At 33.3% G+C, this 26,746-nt stretch overlaps 1 protein-coding gene across 2 annotated transcripts in view; it reads left to right on the top strand.

The window, feature by feature from the left end:
- The first annotated feature begins 2,664 nt into the window (after positions 1–2,664).
- The window catches only part of LOC123715254 (paired box protein Pax-6-like), a 51,998-nt gene continuing 27,916 nt past the window's right edge, over positions 2,665–26,746 (top strand). For both annotated transcript variants that reach the window (XM_045670200.1, XM_045670201.1), the window contains exons 1-2: positions 2,665–2,896; positions 18,278–18,460. In XM_045670200.1, coding sequence (XP_045526156.1) covers positions 2,773–2,896; positions 18,278–18,460 — 307 coding nt within the window. In that variant the 5' untranslated portion in view covers positions 2,665–2,772. The remainder of the gene's footprint in view (positions 2,897–18,277; positions 18,461–26,746) is intronic.

Below are 26,746 nucleotides of genomic sequence, written 5' to 3' on the forward strand. Positions count from 1 at the left end.
AACGACCAGACACTTACGGTGCGGCTTGATCCCTTGGAGTTGCGTATAGATGTTGGGTCTCTTTGCATCTTCAACTGCAGTTAACATGGATAGTGTTCAGAGAAGTTGTTCGGATTAATACCTGCAGCTGAGTTTTATCATCGGACGTCGAGGCAGAATACAAAATACCGTAACAACTCCACGTCCGTAGTTCCACAACTGAGCGTTTCTTCGCTCACCGCCACTATGTGGAACCAGCTGCCCATAGCTGTATTTTAGAACCAATTTGACTTAGAGCCCTTCAAGAAAAGTTCGTACTAATTCTTAAAAGGCCGGCAACGTACCTGCGGCGAGCCTACTGGCCGTTTACCTCCTGTTACATAAAAATAAACTAAATTTTCTTTTGCTAATTTTAAGCAGAGCAGATATTGTGTTTTTAAAAAAATATATAATATTAGTTACATTAAGTACAGTTGTTGTTGTTGAGAGTGTTGGCCTAGTGGCTTCAGCGTTCAACTCACGCAACGCTATGGACTTTCTATGCGCGCATATAACACTCGCTTGTACGGAGAAGGAAAACATCGTGAGGAAATCATGCCTTCAGAAAGAAGGACTTCAGACGGTGCGTGTAAGGCACAGAAGGGTTGATCACCTACCCATTAGAAATGATCACGGATACAGAAATCTAAAGCTCAGATCTAGGCTCAAGGCTTCGCCACTGGTATATACTATTATATATATCTATAGTCTAAAATCATTAATACATATAGGTAACAAAATGTACACTTATGAACGTCAAAACAAGATACATACATTAAATGCTTCTAATTTTAAATTTACTGCCAGTTCTCAAATCAAGGGCTTAGAACGGAAGAGAAGAATTGGCAATAAACTCTCCGCCACTCTTTTTAATCGCTAAGTTTTTTTTGTTTCACACAACGTTTGTGAGGAGCTGCAACCATTACACCATGTTCCACATGAAATCTTAAGTAATTAATAATAATAACATAAATTAAAAACAAAGATTTGTCACAGACTGCTAACATCCTCTATCATAATATATAGGCGGTATCGATAACTACACGGATTTTCATATAATTACGCTAGAACGTCTAATAAAGTTAATAGTGAAATGTGCGACTCTTAAAGGTTCGTATTTTCCTACCCCAGTGTCCCATTATTATACTATAATTATGGAATATGGAAAATTAATTAATAGAAATGTATAAATATATCTTGATTTGTCCAATTAAAAGCTCCTTTATACGAAAAGTATCGGATTTAAAAACAACATACATACTATATTAAGAAATCCCTTTGTAAGAGTTAAATACATTTATCAGTTAAATATTCAGAGTGCCGCAAACGGAAACCGCAATGAATCAAAATTACTACAAATTAAAGAGCCTGCAAAGAAATTGTATATACCAGTTGCATTTCGGTACCTTCCGGCAATTACATCTGTCTTGCAATTATAAATATGATCTATATAAATCCTTAGAGGAAGAGTCTGTTCGTGTATCTTATCCTATAATCGAATTTCTGATAAAATCCTTAACGGAAACGTAACAAACATTAAAAGACCGGAAAAAATATTTTTTGTCTCTGGACGGCGGTTTTTTTTTTCAGGAAACCTCAAATCCTCTGAGTTACGAAGCCTGATAATAACAATATTTATAAAATAAAAGCTAAGGACCGGGAATTTTGTTTTCTGCTCGTTTCTTGGTCGCAATTTAAGCATGGAAGCTTTCCATATATGAGAGACTAGTCGGCGTTTAAATGTATTAATGACTGAATATTTGAAAATTGTAAAAGTTACTAAAGGTATTAAAATTATTATTTGATGAAATATATCATGTTAAAAGTCCGCGCTAAGACCACGGTCTTTGGTGGTAAAAACAACGCAAACAAAGTTGAAGGCGCTTGCTTGTTATAACTAAACCTTGCATTGATCGAGTATTTAACATTCTATAAAAGAGAATACATGTCCATGTAATTATAGGTATCCAGATTTTTATTCTCCGTTCAACATATGGCGCCTAACAAAATACTTTTATAACTAAATCAACATAGGGTACATACCACCCTAATTAAAACGACTACCATTAGAATCCTAAGCATGGTTAAGTATACTTCTAATTAATGAACGGCCTTCATTTACATCGTCGTCTCAGGACGCCTTAACAAAACACCATATACCAGAGCGAGAGAGGTATACATTAACACCTTCTGTCGAAATCGTGAAAGATCACCTGTGCTCACTACTGTAATTCTGCCACCAAGCGGTACAGCACCTGTCCCTTTCATACACCTCATGCTTAGGCTGAATCGAACGAGTGTGAGTAGTGGTTTTATTATAAGTCCGCTGCAAAAGATCCTAGCCGCCCCCGTATTTATATAGAAAACTCAGTCTTATGTCATGGCGTTAAGGTTGTAATCTGCGGCGGCGTTTGAACAAAAACGCTCAGAACAGGACGGAAGGCTGTAAATGAATCGAGCGTTGCCGTGGATTTGACGCGTTCGGAAATCGAATTAACAGCGCTAGAGTGAGAGGATGGAGGCTCTGGATTAAGTGGAGGTAGTTTTTTGTTATTGTTTGGCGGAGATTTTTTAAAGGCGTGCTAATGCAGTAGGCGCGCGAGTGGGCGCGCCGGGCAAGCGCGCACTTCAGTGTTCTCGCTGAGCTTCGTGTGAGCGCGTGACTGCGTAGCGCTTTGTGGACTTAGTTCGTGAACTGTGAGCTTGGTGCCTATGCCATAGAAGATAGTACTTGCTTATGCTTGCGGTTCGACAATGTTGATTTCTGCGGGCTCGGGCCCAACAGACTTCTCGCCGGCCTCCTGTTGCGCGTCCTGGAAGATGGAGCCGGCACCGGCGCCAGCGGCGATCACACAGCCTCTTAATATATCACCAAATGGTAAGTGTCAATTGCACATATAGTAGTGCATTAAAAACTATTTGAGACACTCAAACCGCCAGAACTGTTAGGGAATTGAAAGTGATTCCTATTGGAAAATATATTAATCAAGTTAATCCAGCCACTACCCTGAAAGAAATACGAAATTATTTTAAGATGACTAAAATGTTCGAACAATGATTTAAGTCATATTAGGGATCTGTAATAAGACTTGAACATAAATAAATTTCTATGAAGTATGTTGATTTCTACAAAGAAAACACATATTTTTCTGTTATTTGAAACATTGATAATTAGTGAATATCTAACTTATGTTAAAGATTTTCATTAACATTTCCCGACGGCATGTCTTTTTATGAAGAATGTTTGATATGTATATAAGAAGAATATAATATTTTTCTATTCATTAATGCTGCTAGATATATTAAACTATATGAAATAGGGCTCAAAAATTTATCAATTATAAAATTATACGCGAATTACACGTTATTACGAGTATAAATACTAAAAAAAGACGGATTACGATTCGTATTTCTGTTATAAAAACCGGCCAACATGTATCGGTCACGAGTTGACAGTCAACAATTGAGACTAGGCTCTTAAATTGTTAAAATATTTAAATTCTAAAAAAGTTCTTGACACAAACTAATTTGACTTACGGCTCGCAAAGTTATCCGGCGGTGGAAAACCTCCTGACTATGTGTCTATGGGTAGTATGTACTTCAAATCCTTTGGCATTAAAACTACAAAAACGCTTCCCGTTAGAAAATATAACGGTTAGAATTTACAAAACGAAGACAATAATCAAAATCTCGTGACACCTATTGCATATTATTTTATCTTGTCAGAAGCTTTTTGATAAAAAAGTAACTTACAAAATTGTTTTTCAAAAGATACAATAAATTGCCGGTGGAAATAAATTTTTAATATTTCCGCCGGCTAACTTAGAAAATCATTAAAGTTATCATTGAATTTTCACCTCGAATATCCTTTATTTTTTAAATTTATAACATGAATGCCTAGAAATCGTTTAAAACATTTACTGCTAGTTGCCTAAGTACAGAAGGGTTTTAGATTAATTAATCTTGAAATGCAAAGACTTAACGGCTATACATTTAATTAGTTAAGGTCTCAACTCAGAGTCATGTTAAAGCAAGCAAAGTCTACTAAACTTAGAAAAGTGAGGATAAACGGGAAGTAGGTTTATCTATCAGTAAAATAAGCTTACAAAATATAATAGGAAGAAAACCTAAACATGACACTCACATATACAGTATTTACAAATTTCTTAACCTAATAAAAATAAAAGTAATTAAAAATGAAAGTAGAAAAATTAAATAAACTTAAAAAGCTTGGTCCCTGTGGCAGTGTACCTATAACGCTGCCAGTATTTCCTTGCTGTATTGCGATACTTGTGTTGAGCGAGGAAAGCAATAGCTCTGGAGTCACCAGTACTGTCTACCAGGCGCCAACTTAAACCTTTAATTAGCGCCTGTCCACTTGAACCTCACGGCCCAAGAAGCCAAAGGGAGCACAATCAAATTTGGAGGAAAGACGATATTTGAGCTGTTTATTATATTCCGCCTGCTCTGTGCCAGAGATTTAAGGATAATTAAAATATTACCAAAATTGTGACCTTTTACTATCTATATTAAACTTAACTACTAACTTATGAACTATATTATTATTTTAAGCTATTTCATTTTTATGGCAAGCCTTTTTTAGAATTTGGCCTATTACCAATTCTTTTTTTTAATATGTTCATCCCGTTTTCCCTAAAGCAGGGACCACGTATGTGACATACTTCATGATATTCTACATGAATGCTCGTCGGTTATGATATCTTTAATATTCTAGAGAATATTTTAATGAATATCTTAACTATAATCAAATTATTAGCATAAGCAAACGGTGATAAAATCTTAATGAAATTGGAACGTTTTATATTTATTTATCTCTTTATTGCATTACAAAAGCCGTAAATAGCAAGAAGGTGGACTTATCGCTACTAAGCGAGCTGTTCTCGGCTTTACCCATACTATAAGGAACGTATAACAAATAAAAATACATATTCTTAGACAATTTCAAATGTTTCATTACTTTAATATTTTTATCCTGTCCTGTAAGCTTCAATGCGATGAGTTTGTAGGATCAGGATTGAGGAATCAATAAAAAAAATGTCTAACTTAAAATTCCAATACTCATGCAGTGTTTCACTCGCAGGTTGTGTCTTAAAATCCTGGATTTTGTGCATATAGAGGTTTCTTTGCGCAATATCTGAAGTGCACAAATGCGCATTCCATAAAGGATTCGGGAAACCTTATAACATAATAAAATAGGAGACGTGTGAGCTCAGAAGGCTGTTCGCCTGCTTTCCTATAAAGAAAAATAATGAATAAATGCAATAAATATGCATTTTTCAAACGTTACATTATTATTTATTTGTATGACTCAATACTTGGCGAAAAAGAGTGGCGGAGAGTTTCTTGCCAGTTCTTCTTACCCGCTCGACGCCCTTGACTTGCGAACTGGTGGTAAATGTAAATTTACAATTAATTTAACTTCTCTTCTGACGTTCATAAGTATACTTATTTACCTATATGAATAAAGTTATTTTGAGTTTGAGTTTGAGTTTATTTCGTTGATAACAAAAAAATATATATACAAACACGTAAATACACTAAAAATGTAGCAATAGTCAATATTATGTATACAAAGGTATACATAATATTGACAAAAAGGTTCAATTTACAAATGGGAAGTAATACATAATTTGGCTGTGATGTATGATGGTGTAAAAGTGAGGGTATGCTGATGATGCAGGTGATATTGCGCTATGGAAACTCCTAATACACATTTGAACCATATTCCGCGATAGTTTAAACAACTCAAAGCTTAAATATTGGTCGTTGTAACCGCGCTACGCGATACAAAACTGAGTTTTGCATCGTTAGTGTTGATATGTGGAACATGAAAAACATCTAATGAGTTGTTTTTCATTAATAATCATAACTAGCAGTCTTCGTTCGCAGGTCTGTATATTTATTTTATACTATAGCCTGTATTAATTAGCAATAATTAATGATTATAATAAAAAATATAATATCCAGCGGAATATGTCAAATATAATTTTGCAATTAATATGACAATAATAATTTCACTCAATCATTAACAATTAAGTGTTTAACTTTTAGTTAAATTTCCGTATAACCAATGATTTTGTAAGTTACACAATAGCCAATCATTTGTTATGTCAAGCAGCTGGGCCGATGAGTTGGCGAATCGCGACGGAACTTGTAGGACATTGTCAGCATTGTTTCGAAGAACTAATTAATCTTTACATCTAGATTATCCGGTAGCATTTCCGGTGAATGTTTAATATGATATACGGCTGATATGTTTTGATTAATGATAAGCGGTGAAGCCATTGGTTAGGTTAGAAAGACTTAAATCAATATTCGGAAATAATTTCAAGTTATTATTTTTAAATGACTTTAAAATGTACTAAAACGTATTAAACAACAATGTATTATTAAGTTAATTAAATGTAATTTTATTATGAGCAGTGTTAGCCTAGTGGCGTCAGCGTGCGGCCCTCATCCTGGAGATCGTAGGTTCGATCCCCAGCTGTGTACTAATGTACTTCCTTTCTCTGTGCGCAGTTAACATTCGCTCGAACGGTCACGAAAAATATCGTGAGGAAACCGGCTTGTCTTAGACCCAAAAACGACGGCACCTACTTACCAATTACTTTGACGAATAATAAAAAAACAGATAAATAATTCTAAGGCCCAGACCTAAAAAGGTTTTAGTAGTACGTATTAATTTTATTTTTAAACGTATTTAACCATAATATATCTGCAATGTGACATCCTAAGGAGGAGCGGTTTTGTTTGTTTTAAAGCGGTTGGGAAAATATTTTCTTTATGGTTACTCCTTTTACTTATTTTTTTGTTAACTACTTAAGTTTATATAGGTTAGTAAATATATTACCCCAAACTAATATATATAATATTATATATATTATATTTTAATATATATTTGTTTGCATGTGTCTTTGAACGTAACTTTAAGGCGTAGTGATATATAATTTTAAAAACAGTCATTCTCTAATACACCTGGAATATGTATAATATATATAAATTGAATCTTAACTAATTTTCTAACATTTTCGAAAAATTAAGACGAAGCAAAATATAATATTAAATTAAATATTTTAGGTTTGAATTTGAAATAAATAAGTGAATGAATTAACTATTGAACTATTAATTTATTTATTAAACCAATGAATTATACTATTACTATTAATAAAACTAGATTTAGCGTACACTACTATTTCCATGTGTCAAAACCTAATATACTTTTGACGTACAAGACTCAGAATAAGCGAATAACCGAGATTTATACGAACTAATTCTTTTTAGCTTATACCACGACATCTTTCCGCACAGGCTATACCTAAGATGTCAAACTCATGATGTTGTAGGTGCTTTTAAACACCAGTCAAATACTTTGAGATTTGTTCCCAAATCTTCTAGTCCGTTCTACACTGAGAACCGGCAATACTGACGGTCATTAATATACCTATATAAATAAATATTTTAATTCCAATATTATACATTTCTTTGTTAAATTAGATTTAAAGTAGCGATAACCTGTGGGACATAATCATGTAATAAATTATAATGCTAAAGACTTAACAGTTATATAAAAAATTCAATTAAAACTAAACGTTAATTATTACATAGTTTTTAATTGTCTCTATAATCACTCGCCTATGTTGTTGTGTGAGGTGGGTTTGTCATTATTTTTCCAATACGTTTTATGTCTTACTGTAATGTATAGAATGATAAAAAACTCAACTTTTTATTTAGTACATAGAGAACGCTATTATTAAGTATCTAAAACTAATAAGAGAAAAATGATTTTGGCCAGCAGGCCATAATAAATAACACACACTAAAATAAGCATATTTTAGTGTGTGACGTGGGAACGATAAGGACGAAATATTTAATTTAAGGCTTGAGAGAAATGTAGTACGAAATAAAAACAATTGGTCATGCAAGCCTTAATCAGATTTCTGTATATTTTTCGTAATTGTTTTTCTAATAGGCACAATGGGTTGCTGACATATGCTGTCTATTTTTTGGGTCTAAGCAGGTTTCCTCACGATGTTTTCCTTTATCATACGAGGAAGTTTTAGCGGATAAAATCCCATTGTTTGTATCGAACCGTGACTCGAACGCACATACGATAGAGTGGTGCACTCACAAGCCAACACTGCTCATAATGTAGCAGTAAAAAAATTGCTCAAAGTTTGTTGTAGGCCCTTGGATGGGGCATACATGTCTATAGTATTGCTAGGCATAAAGGACATTATTAATTTATAAGTAAACTTACAGATACACATTTAACAAGATTTAAGAAAACAATTAAATAATATACAAAGCCAAAACAGATTACATTGACATATATACGAAACAGAAAACATAAGTCATTTAAGTACATGAAAAAATAACTGAAATTTAACATTAAACATAGCTCTTTCAAAGAAAATTATTTATAATTAATTTTATACCTACACACACACATCTATATATTATAAAAGAAATGAGACATTATACAAAAGCCAAAACAGATTCTTAAACAAAATATACGAAACACAATATAAGTCATTTGTGTACAGGATTTAATAAAACAAAGAAAACTGAAATTAAAAAAAAAAACGAATAACAACACTAATTTAGAGAAAAACAATTGTTACTACTCAAAGACTTTCCGCTTCCTAAAACCTTTTGATAACATTTAAACAATATTTATTTCCAACACACAAATATACAGTATTTACATCTTTTTATTTCACATTATAATAATTAAATAGAAAATAAAATAAATTTAAAAATGTAATTTTTTGATAACATTAGTTTTATTAACAAAAACACAACGAAGTTGTTACTAAAGAAATATATTTGATACGTAAAATTCAAATACTTGTGGTATTTATTGACGAATAAACTCCAATATTTTAGTGTCAATTAGGTAGTAAATTGTGTGCGTAATATGGACTTATAAGTTAAGCTTAATGTATGTAAATGATTTCATTTCCGCTTTTCCATATTAGTATAAGTTGGACTATTTGTATATTGTGCAACTATTAATCCTACCCGTATTAATGCATTTCTCTTGGTAATGTTTAAAGAACTTTATTTTCTCATTACAAAATGTTATTTTATTTACATGAGAGACCTAATATTATGTATATACGAGCGAGAAACATGTCCCAATTTTAGTCTAGTACATTCACTCTGACATGTAATTTTAATGCCCTTTTGAATTACATTTCTATGGATTAAGAGAATCGTACTGAACAGAAGGTATTAATGTATTGGTTGTTAAAAGAATTAAATGAGATTTTTGTATTACTTTAGATTTATAAGGTTCTATATTTTTTGTATATAACATTTGGATCTCCACTTCTTGCACTCATCTTTTTTAATTATTCTCTTACTAGGGTTGCCTGGAATAGATCGCGTATTAGCGATAAGGCCGCCCCTTGCATCCATTGTAATTTTTATGTATTGTGTTATTTGTGCTACTTTTATTGCAATAAAGTAGGAATAAATAAAAAAATAAAATGTATTATGATAGTTATGTACAGATTATGAAGATCATGTTAGGGTTTTAGATGTCTACAGTCGGTGCTTGAACGTATAAAGATTACACGACGAAATGATAACCTTCATGGGGTTTATAAGTCGGTTAAAAACGTATGAAAATGATGTTAAGGTTTTCGTCTGTTATCGCGAAGTTCTTATGCAACATTTTGTAACACCAGTGGCGTACCTATTTGGTATGGGCCTTAGGTGATCAACCTATCAGCACACGCAGTCAAATTTTTTGGGCCTAAGGAATGCCGGTTTCTTCACGACGTCTTCCTTCATCATACGGGTATCAAACAGCGAGGATGTACCTCAGGGATGAGAGTCACGCGGTAAAGCTACCAATTCAAAATGAATATTTCTATTGAGACAACGAAGTATTTGTATTTACAAAAAATAAATGTCTAAATGACATGCCAATGTACTTCAACTTTAGTTAAGATTATATCAACATTTTATAAATATAAATCCAAATAAACACGTAGTGCTCCGCTTCTCTTGAATATTATAAATTTGATTGCAGTAATGCGTTTTCCTAACGTTTATTGCAAAGGTGCCTATTACGGGGGTCACTTGCATGTTTAATATAACTATTCTAATTGGAGACCTAATAATGTTATTATGTGGACAAGCAATGACAAAGCTAGTCGATGTCATTATACAATTATTATAAATGTATAAGATTATTGTATATTCACGTCGATATATAAAGTAATTTAGAAAATATTAGAACAACTTCAAATACGTAACATTATTTACCTAGACAAACAGAACATTTATTTCACAAAGAGGAGTGGAGGAATAAATAAAAGTTTTGCTGTATCTTGGAGAGTGTGCGCTCAGGTATTGCTCCTCCATCAACAATGAACATCAGCGATGATGTGGCGCCGGTTTAAATCATCCTCGGAAACAGTACAATGAAAATTTAAGAAGAGAAAATCGAACTAGTGAAACACTTAAAATGGAAAATATATATAAAACACAGGTTAAACAGTATATATACATATTTCCTCTAAAATATTGTCAATTTACATATCTCAAGGACTATAACACTGATGAATATTGGAAAGTATTACCTGTTAATATGAGTCTAAGGATCATCTCGTTATGAATTTGGGTTTCTGACATATTTGTGGAGCAACATACTTGAGTGATAAACACGTGGTTTGACTATTGACATCAGGTTTTTAGTTAGTAGGCCAATTTTATACATATGAAGAGTTTAGTTGGGCCTTACTATATGTATGTTTATTTATATATATACAAATGTTAGCGCTAAAGTATTAAAGTTTATGTAAAATCCATTGGAAACATACAAGATTCATATTACTCTCGACTCTAAAATAAAGTAGTACGAGAAAAAGACCACAAATTTACAAACGTACAATGGATACAATTTTTTTCTGTTAAAATAGAGTAAAATAATACTACGTTTTACGTAAAAAATGCAATTTAAGCCAATAGTCAATAATAGTAATTTATCTACTATGAACTGTGTTATCAAATAAGGTTGAGACAAATGGCAATCACGCCACGGGTGTATTTGCGAAACGCATTTCCTGATGATAAAAAAAAAATAGAAACTGTACCGTAGAGGCAACACGAAAAGTTACCTCATCAAAAAAACCCATACAATATAAACATTTAACCAGGTGAAATTGTTACTGATTACCATTTAAATAGTGATCACGCATAATATGTTAAACGCGCCGCCGCTTAATTAGTAGACAAAGACTTAGACTACGTCACCATTTGTGTATACATTCTATAACGTTTCTCGGCCCGTTAGTTGGAATTTATACACCTGTACCAAAATTTGTATTACAATTTAGAACTAATATTCATTAATTTTACATTTAACAGCTTCTTACAAAAAAATCTTGGCAATTATGGAGAGTTTATTGTAGTCTCTGTAGCTGAGTATTTTTAATGCTAGCATATCCTTGCTGCATTATTTTTAATACTAGAATTCACTAGCTCACGAGTCGCAGCTGCTATTTTCCAGGCGCAATCTTTTTGTTATCGCATATGCAGTCAAACCCTACGGCCCAATCTACCCCAAATGGAAAGAAATCAAAGTTAGTCATAGACATAATATTTATTAGTAAAGGAACACACACACTAAATAATAATAATACAAAAAGAAAGAAAAAAAATATTTTAAGGAATAAGGTTCATTGTGTAATCTGTGTGTGTTGTGGATGTAACTGGCCTCTCAGCATTATGCTGTGGAGCAGATGTGTTACACAGCGCTGGTCATTCTACCAGATACCACAAAAGTTGCAAGAAATTTTGTTTGAGCTATTTATTATTTTCCTCACCAGCTTTTGTGCATGTCCGAAGGTGGCGAGACGGGGTTCTTCCAAGGGATTCAGAAGTTACTATAATTCAGTATTTATTACTTGCTTAGACATTCTTAAGATCTTTCTGTACTTTGTATTTTATTTTTATTTTTATGTAATAGCAGGCAAACGGGCAAGAGGCTCACCTGATGTGAAGCGATACCGCCTAAGGCTAGAGGCTAATTTAGCCTTCTCTTCCAAATGACCGCGAAACTGGACGTTATTCGATATGTCAACGCCCAATATTCCGATGTTAGCTGAGGCTTTAAGGAGAGTGCCTTCAAAGAGGGGAGTAGCGACAAAGGGAGTTTTTTTAGCGGAAAACGCGCATACTTGTGTCTTCTTGGGGTTAAATTGGACTAGATTTAGTCTACCCCAGTCCGAGACTCCACGTTAAAGTGTTTCGACTTCAGACACAAGTTTGTTCCGGCACTCATCAACAACAGCCCGAGAAATACCTGCCCGGCCCGTGTAAAAAGTATCCCCAGTGCTGTCGTCCGCATAGCTATGAAGGTTGCTAAGTTGCAACATATCATTAATATGCAGAATAAACAGGGTCGGGGATAGGACACAGAATTGTGGGACACCAGCATTGACGGGTTTAAGGTCGGAGCATGCTCCGTCCATGACGACCTTAATGCTCCGATCAGCGAGAAAGCTGGAAATCCAGTTGCATAATTTCTCGGGGAGCCCATAGGCAGGAAGCTTCGAGAGCAGTGCTCTATGCCACACCCGATCGAAGGCTTTCGCTATGTCCAAACTTACCGCCAGCGCCTCCCCCTTTTACTCAATTGCCTCTGCCCACCTATGTGTAAGGTATACAAGGAGGTCACCAGCTGAGCGACCACGACGAAAGCCGTACTGAGAATCGCTAATCAGCTGGCTGCCCTCTAGATACCTCAAGAGCTGGCCGTTAATAATGGTTTCCATTAGGGATCGGATGTATCAAAGCTGTTTTCCAGCACTTCGGAACAGTGTTGAGGGAGTACAGGTACCGGAAAAGGCGCGTTAGGACCGGAGCCAACTCAGGAGCACAAGTACGCAGCACAATTGGGGGGATGCCATCAGGCCCGCTCGACTTATGGATGCCCAGGGAAAATAAATGTTTACGGATAGCACGTTGCCGGAATGTAACTTCAGGCAGCGTAGTATCACACCGCAATAATGTCGGTGGTTCCTTCCCCTGATCATCCAAAGTTGAGTTCGACGCAAAGAGACAGCCTAGAAGATCGGCCTTCTCTTTTGCAGTATGGGTCAGTGAGTCAACCTTCCTATGCAGTGGTGGAATAGAAGGCTGACAGAAATTCCCTTGGACAGCTTTGGCAAGAGACCAGAAGGCTCGAGTTCCCGAAGGAAGGTGGGCCAATTTCTGTATGTACATAACATACCCAATGTTTGGTACTATAAATTTTATTTTACCACAGTTACATACCATTATTATTATTTCATTAGTAGCAACACCGATTATCAGGCATTTCATTAAAATTGAAACCAGAAAATTTGAGAGGAATAAAAAAAAGTGTGCGTGTACACACGTAAGAAGTTAAACTTCTTTATGGCCTTATTTTTTGAAAAATTATCTATTATATGCAAATTTATACAAAATGGTAAACTAAGATGTTTAACGAAAGGCTTTTATTATCGTACACATGAATAAATAATACAATTATTTCATTTTACCTTATTACTACCGATTTATTATTTTAATTACCGATTTATTACAGAATTTCATTAATTGTAATAGATTTATTACTATAATTGTTATCGTTATTATATATTTTTGTTATTAATGCCTTCGAATCTCTTCGAATTAACAGTGCGTAACGGAAAAATGTGACGGTAATTTTTTCTACAACGCCGATAAAGAAGTTTCGAAAAAGTTCAGTGTCTAAATCCGCGTCATTATCGCATTGAAGTCAAAGATGTACTTGTGGTTGCAGGAATAATTTCCGACTCAATTTACTTGTCCGTCGTTCCCTAACCAACAGTTTCCTCCGGCTCTTTCACCAACCAGCTCGTGAAACCAGCTAAGTTAAGGTATCTCCGAGCATACGGTCTAGGTATTAAGGTTCTCCAGAAAGCGTATTGATTCCAAAATCTGATTATCATTCAATCAGATTATCTCTAAATAATATTTCGATAAGTATTTTCTTTACATGTTATAAAATGTAAATTTATAAATTAGTTTCTTCCAGAAATATAAAAGCTTTTAGCAGTAGGACCACTCATTTATATATATACCAACGGCGCTACTACTAGGTCTGGGCTCATTTCTATCTGTGAGGTATATCTGTATCTGTTCCAAAAGCATTTCAAATAGGTGATCAACTTTCTTTACCTTACACACATCCTCGACTTGGTTGCCATGCCGGTTTCCTCACGATGTTTTCCTTCACCGTACGAGTGTTAAATTCGCACATAGATATAAAGTCCACTGGTGCATTGCCGGCGATAGAACTTACGACCAGGGAAACGTGTCGATATAACCGCTAACCAAAAAAACTAATTGCTCATTTCAGACAAAGCCTTAATTTATTTAAAAAAACATTTGTTTGTGTTATTGAGATATAAATAGTCTCATTACATATATAATAATGTGAAATTATTAAGGGCATTAAACAGGAATTTACGTCTTTTGTTCGTATTGCAAGATAAATAAAAATAGTAAATAAAGAGTGAAAAGCTTACTAACAACGGAAGTAAGCATTGTCATTATAAATCACTGGTCGCCTACCACAGTTCGCTTTCCATATGGAAATATATTAAGGACCGTTTTTACGTCACCTTCCAATTATTCTGACATCTCGAATGCTGATTGGTCCATATTTAAATATTCAAATTGAGGCACTTTCCTCTTAATCTAGATCAAAGACGTATATATCTTTGCGCTTTAAATCTAATAACATGTAAGTTATTAAACTTATGGTTAATTAAACATTGATAAATTGAAAATTAATACAAATTATAAAGGTTACGGACACACGAGCGTAGTGTCCAAAACAATACAGAACGCTAAGACTTTTAATGAAGATTACCTTAGTTTAATTAATTGGTATTGTAGATAATTAATTCAACATAATATTACTTATAAGCCATAATTATTGTATAGATTGTTATTCATCTAAAGACGCACTCTTTTTTGTGAACTTTATGCAATAACAAAAAAAAGTTTAGTCCCTGTGACAGTGTAACTTTAACGCTGGAAACATTTCCTTGCTGTTTTGCAATACTTTTTCGAGGAGCGAGGAAACTGATATCTTTAATTAGTCACATGAATCCCACGGGCCAAGAGTGTCTACTCCAACGGGAACAAAGTTGGATGAAATACTTTTTTATTTGAGCAGTAAAGATGGCCCAAACAAAAAGGTCGGCCAGTTTCTTCTCTCTATTATAAAATTAATATCTAAACTGTTTACGTTTTTGTGTACATAGTATAAATATTATTTTATTTATTATTAAGTGTTTAAAGTTATAAATTAAACCTATAAAATACATAGGAGCAGGAGTCGTCTTAATAATATTATTTTGTTGTTTTTCTTATACACTTGTTATATAACAAATAAATTAAAAAAAATCTAAAGCGTTTTTTCCACTACCTCCGCGAATCTACTAGATAATTCTACTCCAGGCTCAGCGCCTAAATCGGTAGCACTAAAATGTATCTACAACGTTTATTTTGACCTAAGATGCACCTCCACGCATTCCTTTCTATAATAATAAAAAATATTTACAAAAGTCATGTTACAGTCAATTTAATATAAATTATACCAAACGGGTAAATGCAAATTTTGTCAGATGTATACTTTTGCTCATCACCATAATTCGCATGAATTTTTACTGAACTGCATATTTCTTTATAAAACCTTCGTTTATTTACACTCAAGCTGGTAATTTTACGCTGTATAGCTGCAATAATCTAGTGGCAAATCGATGTCTTAATATCTAGGTATAATGTTAGAGTTTATAGTTTAAATTCAGTAATCAATCTACGTGTTATAATCCATTCATTATATATAATAAAAATACAAAATAAATACTAATAATTAATCGGCAAGACGGTTGATTGTTATACAGCTTCTCCTTGGACAAAGGCCTCCTATAAAGGCTACCATTCTTCTCTGATTCTATAAATGGGGCGTAGTTTGTCTCAATGATTGTAAGTGTTAATTGAGTCGAGGGTATGTAAGGTACATACTTCCCTCGACTCGACTTCATATTAAGCAACTCCTCTATATAAAACCAACACTACCGCTGGCTAATAAGGTGTGAAACCACTAAAAACTAGTTTACAAATTAAAATAAATGCAAATAAAAACGTTTACAATTAGCCTATTAATTAATCGAAGAATTCGCATACACGGTTCATTAAATACTGTCGTAAAAAGATAAAAGCACCGCCCCTGGAACACATTCTAATCATTGATATATTGTCCCTAAGTTCACAAATAAGTTATCTTGTCGTTGCAGTTATATCAACTCAGGCGTGAAACTCCCTCACACTAAGTGGTCCTTCCAGTTTCCACTCGAAATATTTTAATAAGGCACGCACTCAAATAAAAACACGCATCGACCCGTTTTTAACTAACGATAGTATTAATAGTATGACGTATTTTTGGAAGGTGTTTGGGAAAAGTTTACCTATATAATGGCTTACGTTTAAGATGAGAGCAACGTCCGTATTACGGAGAATTTGCAGAAAATTTGAATTTAGAAGCTTTTTATTAAGTGTATAAAAATAATTGATATATTCTTTTATTAAGTTAACTATAAGAGTGTGATTTTTGAGCTCACCTTTGACAAATGCGATTGTGATTTTGAATTTATTATTTTTCCTTCATTGAGCCGGATATACAAACGATATGTAAATGATTTGTCCCTTTCTTCCTTTATTAAGTATATGAGACAGAAATCGCATAGTGAAATAATAATTGGACCGGCTACATTTCATATGCTGGCCCTATATTACGAATCTGTGGACAAATAAATAACTTTACACCAATTTACCTATAACGTACTTTTAATTTAAAATATTTAATACAGTGAGTGGTTAATATATAGCAAAATTTATTGCTTAACATTTGCCTTACTAAATTAAATGTATGTATTGTAACAAACCACTCAAAAACACATTAAGTAGAAGATCATATATCATCCTCTAGATGAGTGCAGTGATGCGAATATCGCTTTATTTATAGAAGCGACACAAATACTACTTCACCCTAAACGGTGTTAATTTATTGACCGTGGGCAGATAATATCACCTTTTTCTTCCATTATTAAAGCGATTACACCAGAAATTATACTTCGAACCGTCCTAAGTGCTTGATTAATCGATACAAGGGATTGTAGACTTTATTTGGCCGGAATAAAATCGTTTTTAGCACAATATTGATTAACAGTTTTTAATACCCTTCATGACGGGATCGCCGCTTCGATCCGCTAATAAAAAATGTTAAGTTATGAACAAGTTATGCATTCATTTCGATGCTTAGCCTGATTAACAAATTATAGCGTATTACGTTAATAGCTTCATATTGTGTTAGCTGTATAACACTTTGTTACGAAACGTATTTGTACTACATACATAGGATACAAACGAATAATATAGATAACATTTAAACGTAAAAAAGATGTGTTCAGAACCACTTGTCACTAAGTTTTGTACTAATTAAATGTTCTTTTTATTTTACTTGGAGTCGGTTTGACAGTCAGCAGTTTTATGGGTTTTTCTTATACTAACTGATTGTAGGCTAAATATTTTATTGAAGTACTGTTAACATATTTTAATAGTAAATATAATGTTAATAAATTATATATGAGATAAATTCAGTAAATATTTTCTTAACAAACACAACCAATATATGTAAACATTTAGTTTAGTAATTAAATTTAGCGGCTTTAGGTTAAAAGTTCGCGTCCTTGAGTTGAATGACCCTATGTTTTGTTCTCAGAACTATTTAACGCCTATCTATGTTTAATAAAAAATTGATTGTTTAATCATATCGTTTTTAAGTTTACTTGGAGCTAAGACAGCTTCCGCGTATTTTGTAACGCACATTATGGAGGGTGTTAGCTTCGATACCTGGTGAATAATGATTATTTTGAGTTTGTAGTAGGCTGCAGGTTTCTAAGATAACTTTATGCTTTGCAACTTTCTAAGCTGGTATTATAATTGAATTAATTTTATCTATATTTATACAAATCAAATTTATTCTATCTATAGTTGTATACTGAGTACGAATTTATTTAATAATTTAGATTAATCATTATCTAAAAATACTAAATACAATCAAAGTCTTGAAACATTTTGAATTTTTAAAATACAAAAATTTACCTACACGATCGTTATTTTATTCCATTCTTGACATGTGATGTTTTAGTTCCAGTTTCTCCATCATCTTCCGGCGGAGGCAGCTCATCACTGTATCCCGGAGGAGCATCACATCCCCTCTCATCGCTTCTTTCGCAACAGAGGCTATTAGAGCTGTCGCGTTTCGGTCTGCGGCATTATGACATCGCTCATCACGTGCTGTCTCAGCAAGGTGCTGTTACCAAGCTTCTTGGTAAGCTTATTTAATAGTATTGGCCATAGAATAATATAAAGCAACATTTGACTTCAGCGACTCTCAACCCTGAGTTCTAATAGATTTTTCAATCTATGAGTATGTGCAGTTCTTAATCTTAAAGTTGTAATTTTATAACACAGCAACCACACGTTTTTCTTTGCTTCTACAGATTCCAATTTAGGTGTCAATAACATAAAGTCTTTTATGTATGTATATTGCTCGCTATAACTTTTATTGCATGTATCACAGGAAGGCCAGAACGCTCGAAGGGAGACAATAATTACTGAAGACCTCTCCCTACTGGGTATCGCTTCCTCTGTAATTAACGCGTTTGGTATTTATAGCGCTGTATTGATTTATATAACGAATGTTCAGATCACCCTTACATTGCAACTAAGTCATTTACGATAATCGCTTAACTGCGATTTATAATTGAACATAGTACAGACGTCCAAAAAACAAGATATTAATTAATGTTAGACACAGATATATGTAAATTATCACTAATTGATTTCAATTTCTACTTGTGAAATGTTATCGTATGAACAAAAACCAGTGGCGCTACAACCTTTTTAGGCCTGGGCCCCAGATATCTTTTTCATAATATCAATCTCATAGGCAAGTACATGATCTGCCTTCTGTGCCTGACATACGCGTCGACTTTTTGTGTCTAGGGCAAAGCCGGTTTACTCGCAATGTTTTCCTTCACCGTTGGAGCGAATGTTAAATGCGCTCATAGAAAGAACGGTCCTTGGGATGAGTGTCGCACCCTGACGCCATTAGGCCAATACTGCTCCACTAGCTTAATAGTCGTGTATATAATTCTGGTAATAAAGATATCTTAGAGGTCCTTTCATTTTAACCACTTAAAAAATTCACTATTCAAAACTTTATACATTTAATAACAACATCTTCTCAAGCTATCATTGCTGAAACGGACAGTATTCTTCTTATGCAACTGTAGTTAAGTAAATTAACTATGAAATTGTAAGTATTATTAAGTGTACTTGAAATCATTAAAATGTCAAATGGAAGACTAGCACCCTTCGACACAGTGAATCTCAGTGTGTGAAATAAATTTGTCTGTCAATTAATATATTAGTATCTCACATATCTAACAGGTATTATGTTGATCTATATATAAAGTATCGATAGACTTTATATATAGACCATACATATGAAAAAACACTCACCCTACAATTAGACAATATAAATCCAGATAAAGCTTAGTGCTAAACATATTGGTGATTTGTCGAAAGTTGTTCAGGACTGTGTTTAGTCCTAATGATAGGTCTAAAGCAAAACTCTCAATTGCAATTAATCAGCGATAAGCAATCGTTCGAGGGCTGCCATTGACGAAAGCTTAGATCCTAATCGGTTCATAAGACTTGGAGCGTGTTAATTATAAGCCACTGCATTGCGTTGGACCGCCGCGGGCGCATATGATTCCAATCTATGATATCATATCGGTTATTTTAAATTAGCATTTTCGCTTTGTGATTGGATATTATTACTTTATGGTTTAAGTTTTGTTTACCCAATCGCAGCTTATTGTTATTACAAAACTTAATTAATTAAGAAATACGATTTGCAACACACAGTATACAGTATTTACAATATTCTTCACTTACATAGTAATAATAGTTAAATAATCGATAAATAGACAAAAAAGTTTGTTTCATGTGGCAGTGTTCCTCAAATTCTGGCAGCATGTCCTCGCTGTATTGCGATACTTATTCGTTGAGCGAGGAAAGCACCAGCTCTGGAGTCAGTACTATCTTCCAAACGTTTGTTAAAGCCCACTTCCCACGAGTCTTTACTCCAAAGGGAACAAAATCTAACGTGTCCACACAAGTAGCATACCAACTACTATTACCATAATTGTGTCCACTAATTTCATACATATACCTTAAAATTCCACGTCACTGTATTAAATGATAATAAAAGTCCTTGGTTGCGACTCGCAAAGTATATTATTCCTTTGATTTATAAAGGCGTCTTACGCTTACCATAAATCATGACTTCTCTGACTCAACATAGACACGTGTTACCATGGAAACAACGGTCTTCGCATGATCTTCTTCTCCCTTGATCTCCAAAATGAGAATTCCCACGCTATTTGGACCAATCCGATATTATTCGTTCTCTGTAACTCCTAATTAAATAACCGACACTAGAGCAGGTGTATAGTAAATTTGAGCAGCACCTTTGTGTACTGGAACACCATACAATTAGGACACATGCCCACTTTGTATTTGCGCAAGAGTCGTGAAACGATTTCAAACGCATTGGTGCGTATATTCTTCGCTGTATATTTAACTGTCTACTCTATATTATGTCAATGCCGTAAAAATTGTTCCTAAACACCGTATAATCATTAGAAGAATAATGAGACGAGAAAACCTTTTTTCGAATTACTGTAAAAAAAATTGACCTGTCAGATGAGATTTATGAACGTAGAACTTATGAAGTTATACTCCTTTTAGCGCGTAAGGGAAAAATTATGAGAGTAAATTTTTACGAAGCGCGCGCACACCGTCTCAATAAACCGACACTCTGAAGTAAGCAGACAATTTATGTATTAATAACTATCAATGTATTAAATACCTTTTTTCTATTGTAAGTGTTGTTTTTTATACAAACGTAGTAGTAATAACGTAATTTTAAGGCGAAAGATAAAGTTTTTAAAAATATTTTTATCTTTTTACAAAGAAGTATAACTTCTAACGCTTGTACATGTTTTTTTATTGATTATGTAACTGTAATAAATAAAATAATCGTTTATGTTAAATCGTTATATTTACCACTAAACAGTTTTTCTCTTGACAAAGGCCTCAAACACAATTGCAAAACTACCTGAAAAAACTTTATGAATTATGGACTTATATATAAAGATTTATACAAATCATCCCAAAACTCGATTGAAACCATTCCAGGGAAATAAAATTAAATATAGTTACAGTTAGTATATAAATGATATTGGTTCCCACAAATGTTTTATCATAAAATTCCGAAGTTAAGTTATGACAATGAACGTTAAGCGTTACATTAGCACAAACACATTAAATTTATAATAATGTGATAATACGAATGTAATAAAGTCAATTTTTTATGAAGGTTAATTTAATTTCGATTTTATGTGGATATTTTAATTATTGTATTCAAAAGTTAATACACAGTTACAAAACATTTTTCTTTAAATTGTCTCAAACTATTAACATTAAGCCTAAGACTACATAATAAAGTGTCCAATAACTATTACGGGAGGAACACTATGTTTTTATGTACTATTTTTTTTTCAACTTACCTCTAATAATACATAAGACTAACCTAATACAGTAATCGAATGGTTTTTTCATATTCAATCTTCTCACTAGGCCCGTAGTTGCAAGAAGTTGAATATTCGACATTCACGTGTTATTGGAGCCTTTGTTCATGGGCTCCAGCAATCTTTTTGACTATTGCAGTCAGGTCCTCTACATGTAGCTGAAGTGGATCAATGCGGATGTACCAAAGTTGACTAATCCGCTGAGCACTTTGTTTTGGTATCTTTGGATTATTTGGAACAACTCTTACTATTGCAGACCTACAGCCGTCAACCATAAACAATACATTATTGTAAAGTTATTATTTATTATCATGATTTAAAGTTGTCTAGATTTAGCCGCTATGTGTGACTGGAGATCCATACTTGGGCCACTTAGATATTAAGAGATACAAGTGTAAACATCCTTTCATGTATAACTCTCATCTGTAATAAAAAAAATCCTTAATCATTTACATGTAGTAGGAAAATCATCAAATAATTATTTTTTCTTTCATCTAGACATCATAGTCCTATATTATAACAAAACCTCAAATCTGTATCTCTTGTTTTAACGGACAGATCGGCCTACACATCCTGGACAGAAAAGAGTTCTTAGTTCAGTCTATCTCATTCATTATCTATTTGAAAACATTAGAACACTTTGAAGTATATCGTAAGTAACGAAAAACAATTAACTTCAATCTATTCTATTACGTAATTTCACTTCGACGTTTAAAACTATACATTTCAGTCAATATAAACAAGCCTGTCACCTATCGTTGTTGAAATTATATAGCGTATTGTCAATCAATTTTCGCCCGTGGTAGTTTCGTAACGTCATATGTCAGTTTCCCACGGAAGCCTATGATCCGCCCAGGGCCGTCATGTTATTCCACTTATGTATTTAACGGGCATAGCTTTAGTTCAAAAGTCATTATCTAGCTCAAATAACTCTCCCGCTTTGAAATAAGCACACATAAATCTAACCTAGTTGGTTAGCAAATCGGTACGTTGCTTTGTCTTCCTTCATAACTTATTTTGAATGCATCCGAAGTTCTTAGGAAAGTATGACTGTTAAGGATGTGACTTATCAATGGAGTCTCATGGTTAGGAATTAAATATTATGACACTATCTGGTCAATATATTCTTGAAGCCTTGTTGTATGTATTTCAAAACAAATGGTAACTTTCACCAGTATAATACGAAACATAATAAATCTAAGCACATGACCAACCTGGCTCCAGATGATAAACTACTCCTTATATAGAAGTAGTATTCGTTTATCACTGAACGCCCAGGCGAGATTAGATAATTGTTATTGAAAAAATTTAAAACTTTCGTTAAATGTAAATTAATCAATAAAGCTTTTTTATAAATTTGACGAATAATTAAATAATCCTTATCCTTGGGATTGATTTCCTCCAGTTCAAACAATTTGTATGACTCAATACTAGACGATTAAAGTGAGCGGCGGAGAGTTTTTTTCCAGTTCTTCTTGCCCGCTCTATGCCCTTGACTTGCGAACTGGTAGTAAATGTAAATTTAGAATCAATTTAACATCTTTTCTGTTGACGTTCATAAGTGTACTTAGATACCTATACGAATCAAGTTATTTGTCATATGTTTGAACGATTTTAAAAATTTGATCCTATACTAGCACTAGCACATAAATTACATTAGGTATTTACGTATTACGTCTCGTAGTAATTCGTTGAACAGCGTCTTGACACTTTTTTAACCGCCACTAGCCATATTAGTTAGCATGACACCATGACGCCTCGAGGTCAATTCCTTAAAATAAAAATACGTCATTTGCAGACAGTTGACAGTTGATATTGACAGTGACAGCTTGCCTAAGAAACATCAATGGCAGTCATAAGTTTTCGAAGAAACACCCTCAGTCCAAATGAGTACACAGACTGTACAGCACAGCAGTATCAGCAAAAGTACTGCTACAACTTTTGCTGATACTGCTGTGCTATCACCCGAGACAGATGTCCATGGTATGAATATTATAGACGCTTCATATTTACATCTATAAATATTAAAAGCGGCCTAGTATTAATATATACACTCGCGGATTGATTATGGGAATTCAACAAAAAACCGATAATTTTTTTATCTTCGACAAACGTAAGTAGAGCAGGCGGATGCAGATTTCAATTAGCCAAAACACTCAATAACAATAATTAATACGAGATAATAATTATCAATTAATTTCCAGTTAAAATTTTTAATTATATGCAACTAATTACAAATGCTATCAGTCGAATAAAAAATTGAAAATAATATCGCCGTATAATTCGAATATAAAGTGGTAATTTTATGTATTTTCGGATGGTAATAATACCTACTCTAGATGATTGTCTGCGGGTCGACGCAGCTCGTAATGAAGCCATATTTAAGGTTTCCTATAATCAAAATTGAATTATCCAGGTTGACATTCTTGCTTCACAACGTATAGTTTTCTTTTTATGCTCCAATTGCCGCGAGTTAATTTGAATTTTTGAAATTGAGTTCTCGGGTAATGATAGGTTGAAGAATCCTTTAACACGATATTTAAAATGAAGAATTTGTTTGTTTACAGCTGGCCCTTTAGTAATATAATTATTAGGGAGCTGTGGGAAGCAATCTCTTCCAGGCAGCCCTAGTAAAGCAAAAAGTAATACTAAAAGCCAAGTAGTGCATAACCATAACAAGTAACACATAAAAATTATGCAATTACCAAACTTAATCTAAAATAAAAACAAAAATTTACACATTTATTTAGTTCCAAAGCTGGTTAAAATTAAATTGTATATGTACTAGTTTAAAACCTACCAAAGTGTTTAAGATTACTATTATTGTTATTATTTTGTATATAATGTAATTGTTTAGATATTGTATAATAATACAACCAAATAAATAAACAATTCAAAATGTAGGCAAATATTTATTTATACACAAGTAGATATAGTATATAGCAAAAAAAAATTACAGGTTAATACGTTTATATATATGAGTCAAGCACTGAATTATTAGTGTAACATTAACAGTACTAAAAATTTAAATACAATTCAGAACGCCCCATTTTTTCTAATTATGAAACTTTTAATTATTTACATATATACCGCGATACAGTAAATATATATTCTTTGTTAACAAGCTTCTGAAGAAGCGGTCTATTTACAGCAAAAAGACGATCAATCACCAAATCATCGTTAACACATGCAAGTGGATAGCGCCCACTTTAGTTCTGATCTATTAACTACATGACATGGCAGTTCTCTTAGCGCCAGCTTTTTCATACAAATTTAATCAGGAGCAAACCTTTCTTGAATTCTTGTTTCTCTTTGTGGCACCGTATAATGGCTTAAAGCATCCATAAATGACTGTTGTATGGAAATGTATTAACTGTTTTGGGCTTATTGTGCTGTTCAATGATTAATTTATTTCTAAATATTGGTAAACAGGTAAACATTTACATAATTTTACGCATAATATATCAATAATAATATTGTTTTTAAATTTATTTATTCAATCAGACAAGTCCATATAGTTATTGCGTTAGAGTTTTTCCTAAATATTATATAAGTAGGCTTCAATAATAAAAACAGACTTTTAATTCAGATACTTTTATATTTAAATACGTTTCTATTTCAATATTCTTTAAGTATATATATATATATATATATATATGTTATTTTTCTATTATATTTTTTTATTAAATTTGACGATTAAATAGCAAACTTGACCAAGTAAACAGTTCGACCTAGTATAATTATGATATTATGAGGTATTACGCAGTTAATCTCGCAAATTAGGGCGCAATGAAGCCTACGGTAAAAGTTAGAATCACGCTCTGCGTTTAACTCAACATAATTCAGATACACGCAGAGCAATTACATTAGACTACCTTATTTTAAGATTTAATGTTATTGTAATTGACACAAGGGGGTTTTTGGCACAAAAATTGGTCCTAAATCCTAAATACGTTATTTTAATGTAACAGCTACTAAGTATATAAGGTATGCTGACGTCAGCGATGTCCCTCACATACACTACGTCTAAGATTCAAACGTCTCTGAATGAAAATATAAATGTGACAGGTTGTGATATAAGGATTCATAGTTCGTGCAAACCTTCATTTCAGAATCACTCATAATTTCGTTCGACTGTTTTATAGTTCAGAGGCAAAAAAACGGGCAGTAGGCTGATCTAATGCTAAGTGTTACCACCCATGAATACTCACATTGCCAAAAGGCTCGCAAATGCGTTGCCGGCCTTTTAAGAATTGATACGCTCGTTTACTGAAGGATTCTAAGACGAATTGGTTGACAAGTACTTATACTCACAGCCAAGATATAATCACTATATATATAAAATTCTCGTCTCGTCAATGTTCGTTCCCATACTCCTCCTAAAAGGATCAACCGATTCATATGAATTTTTTTATGCATATTCAGTAAGTCTGAGAGTCGGCTACTATCTATATTTCAACCCCTAAGTGATAAGTAATTTTATTTTTAGGGCATTTTTTTGTTTTAATTACGTTATGATACAACATACAAAAATACATACAACCATTATTTGTCACCCCTCTAAGATCAACCCCTATTATTTATTATAGTATTATTTTATTGAACTAAAAAAAAGTTTCTTATAAATTATATACATGGCAAAAGGACGTTTGCCGGGTCAGCTAGTCGTAATATACTTGTATACAGTTTCTGGAATCTAAAGTATTGTTAAACGTGGCTACAGCACACAATCGCCTAGTTGTTAGGTAATTGACTTTAGTCATGCGATTTCGTTACTAGTAGATTTAATTACCGCGAAATGATCAGTGTGCCGGCCTTAGTAATTTAGCTATCAATCAAAAGATATAGGCTTTCAATCATACGGTGAATGTTGATCACGATGTTGGAAAATGCGCTGGAGGGCTTGCAATCCTGCTGTCACATACAATTTTCTTAGACTTCTTACTAAAGCATAT

The sequence above is a fragment of the Pieris brassicae genome, chromosome 10 (assembly GCF_905147105.1).
Source record: "Pieris brassicae chromosome 10, ilPieBrab1.1, whole genome shotgun sequence".
Lineage (NCBI taxonomy): Eukaryota > Metazoa > Arthropoda > Insecta > Lepidoptera > Pieridae > Pieris > Pieris brassicae.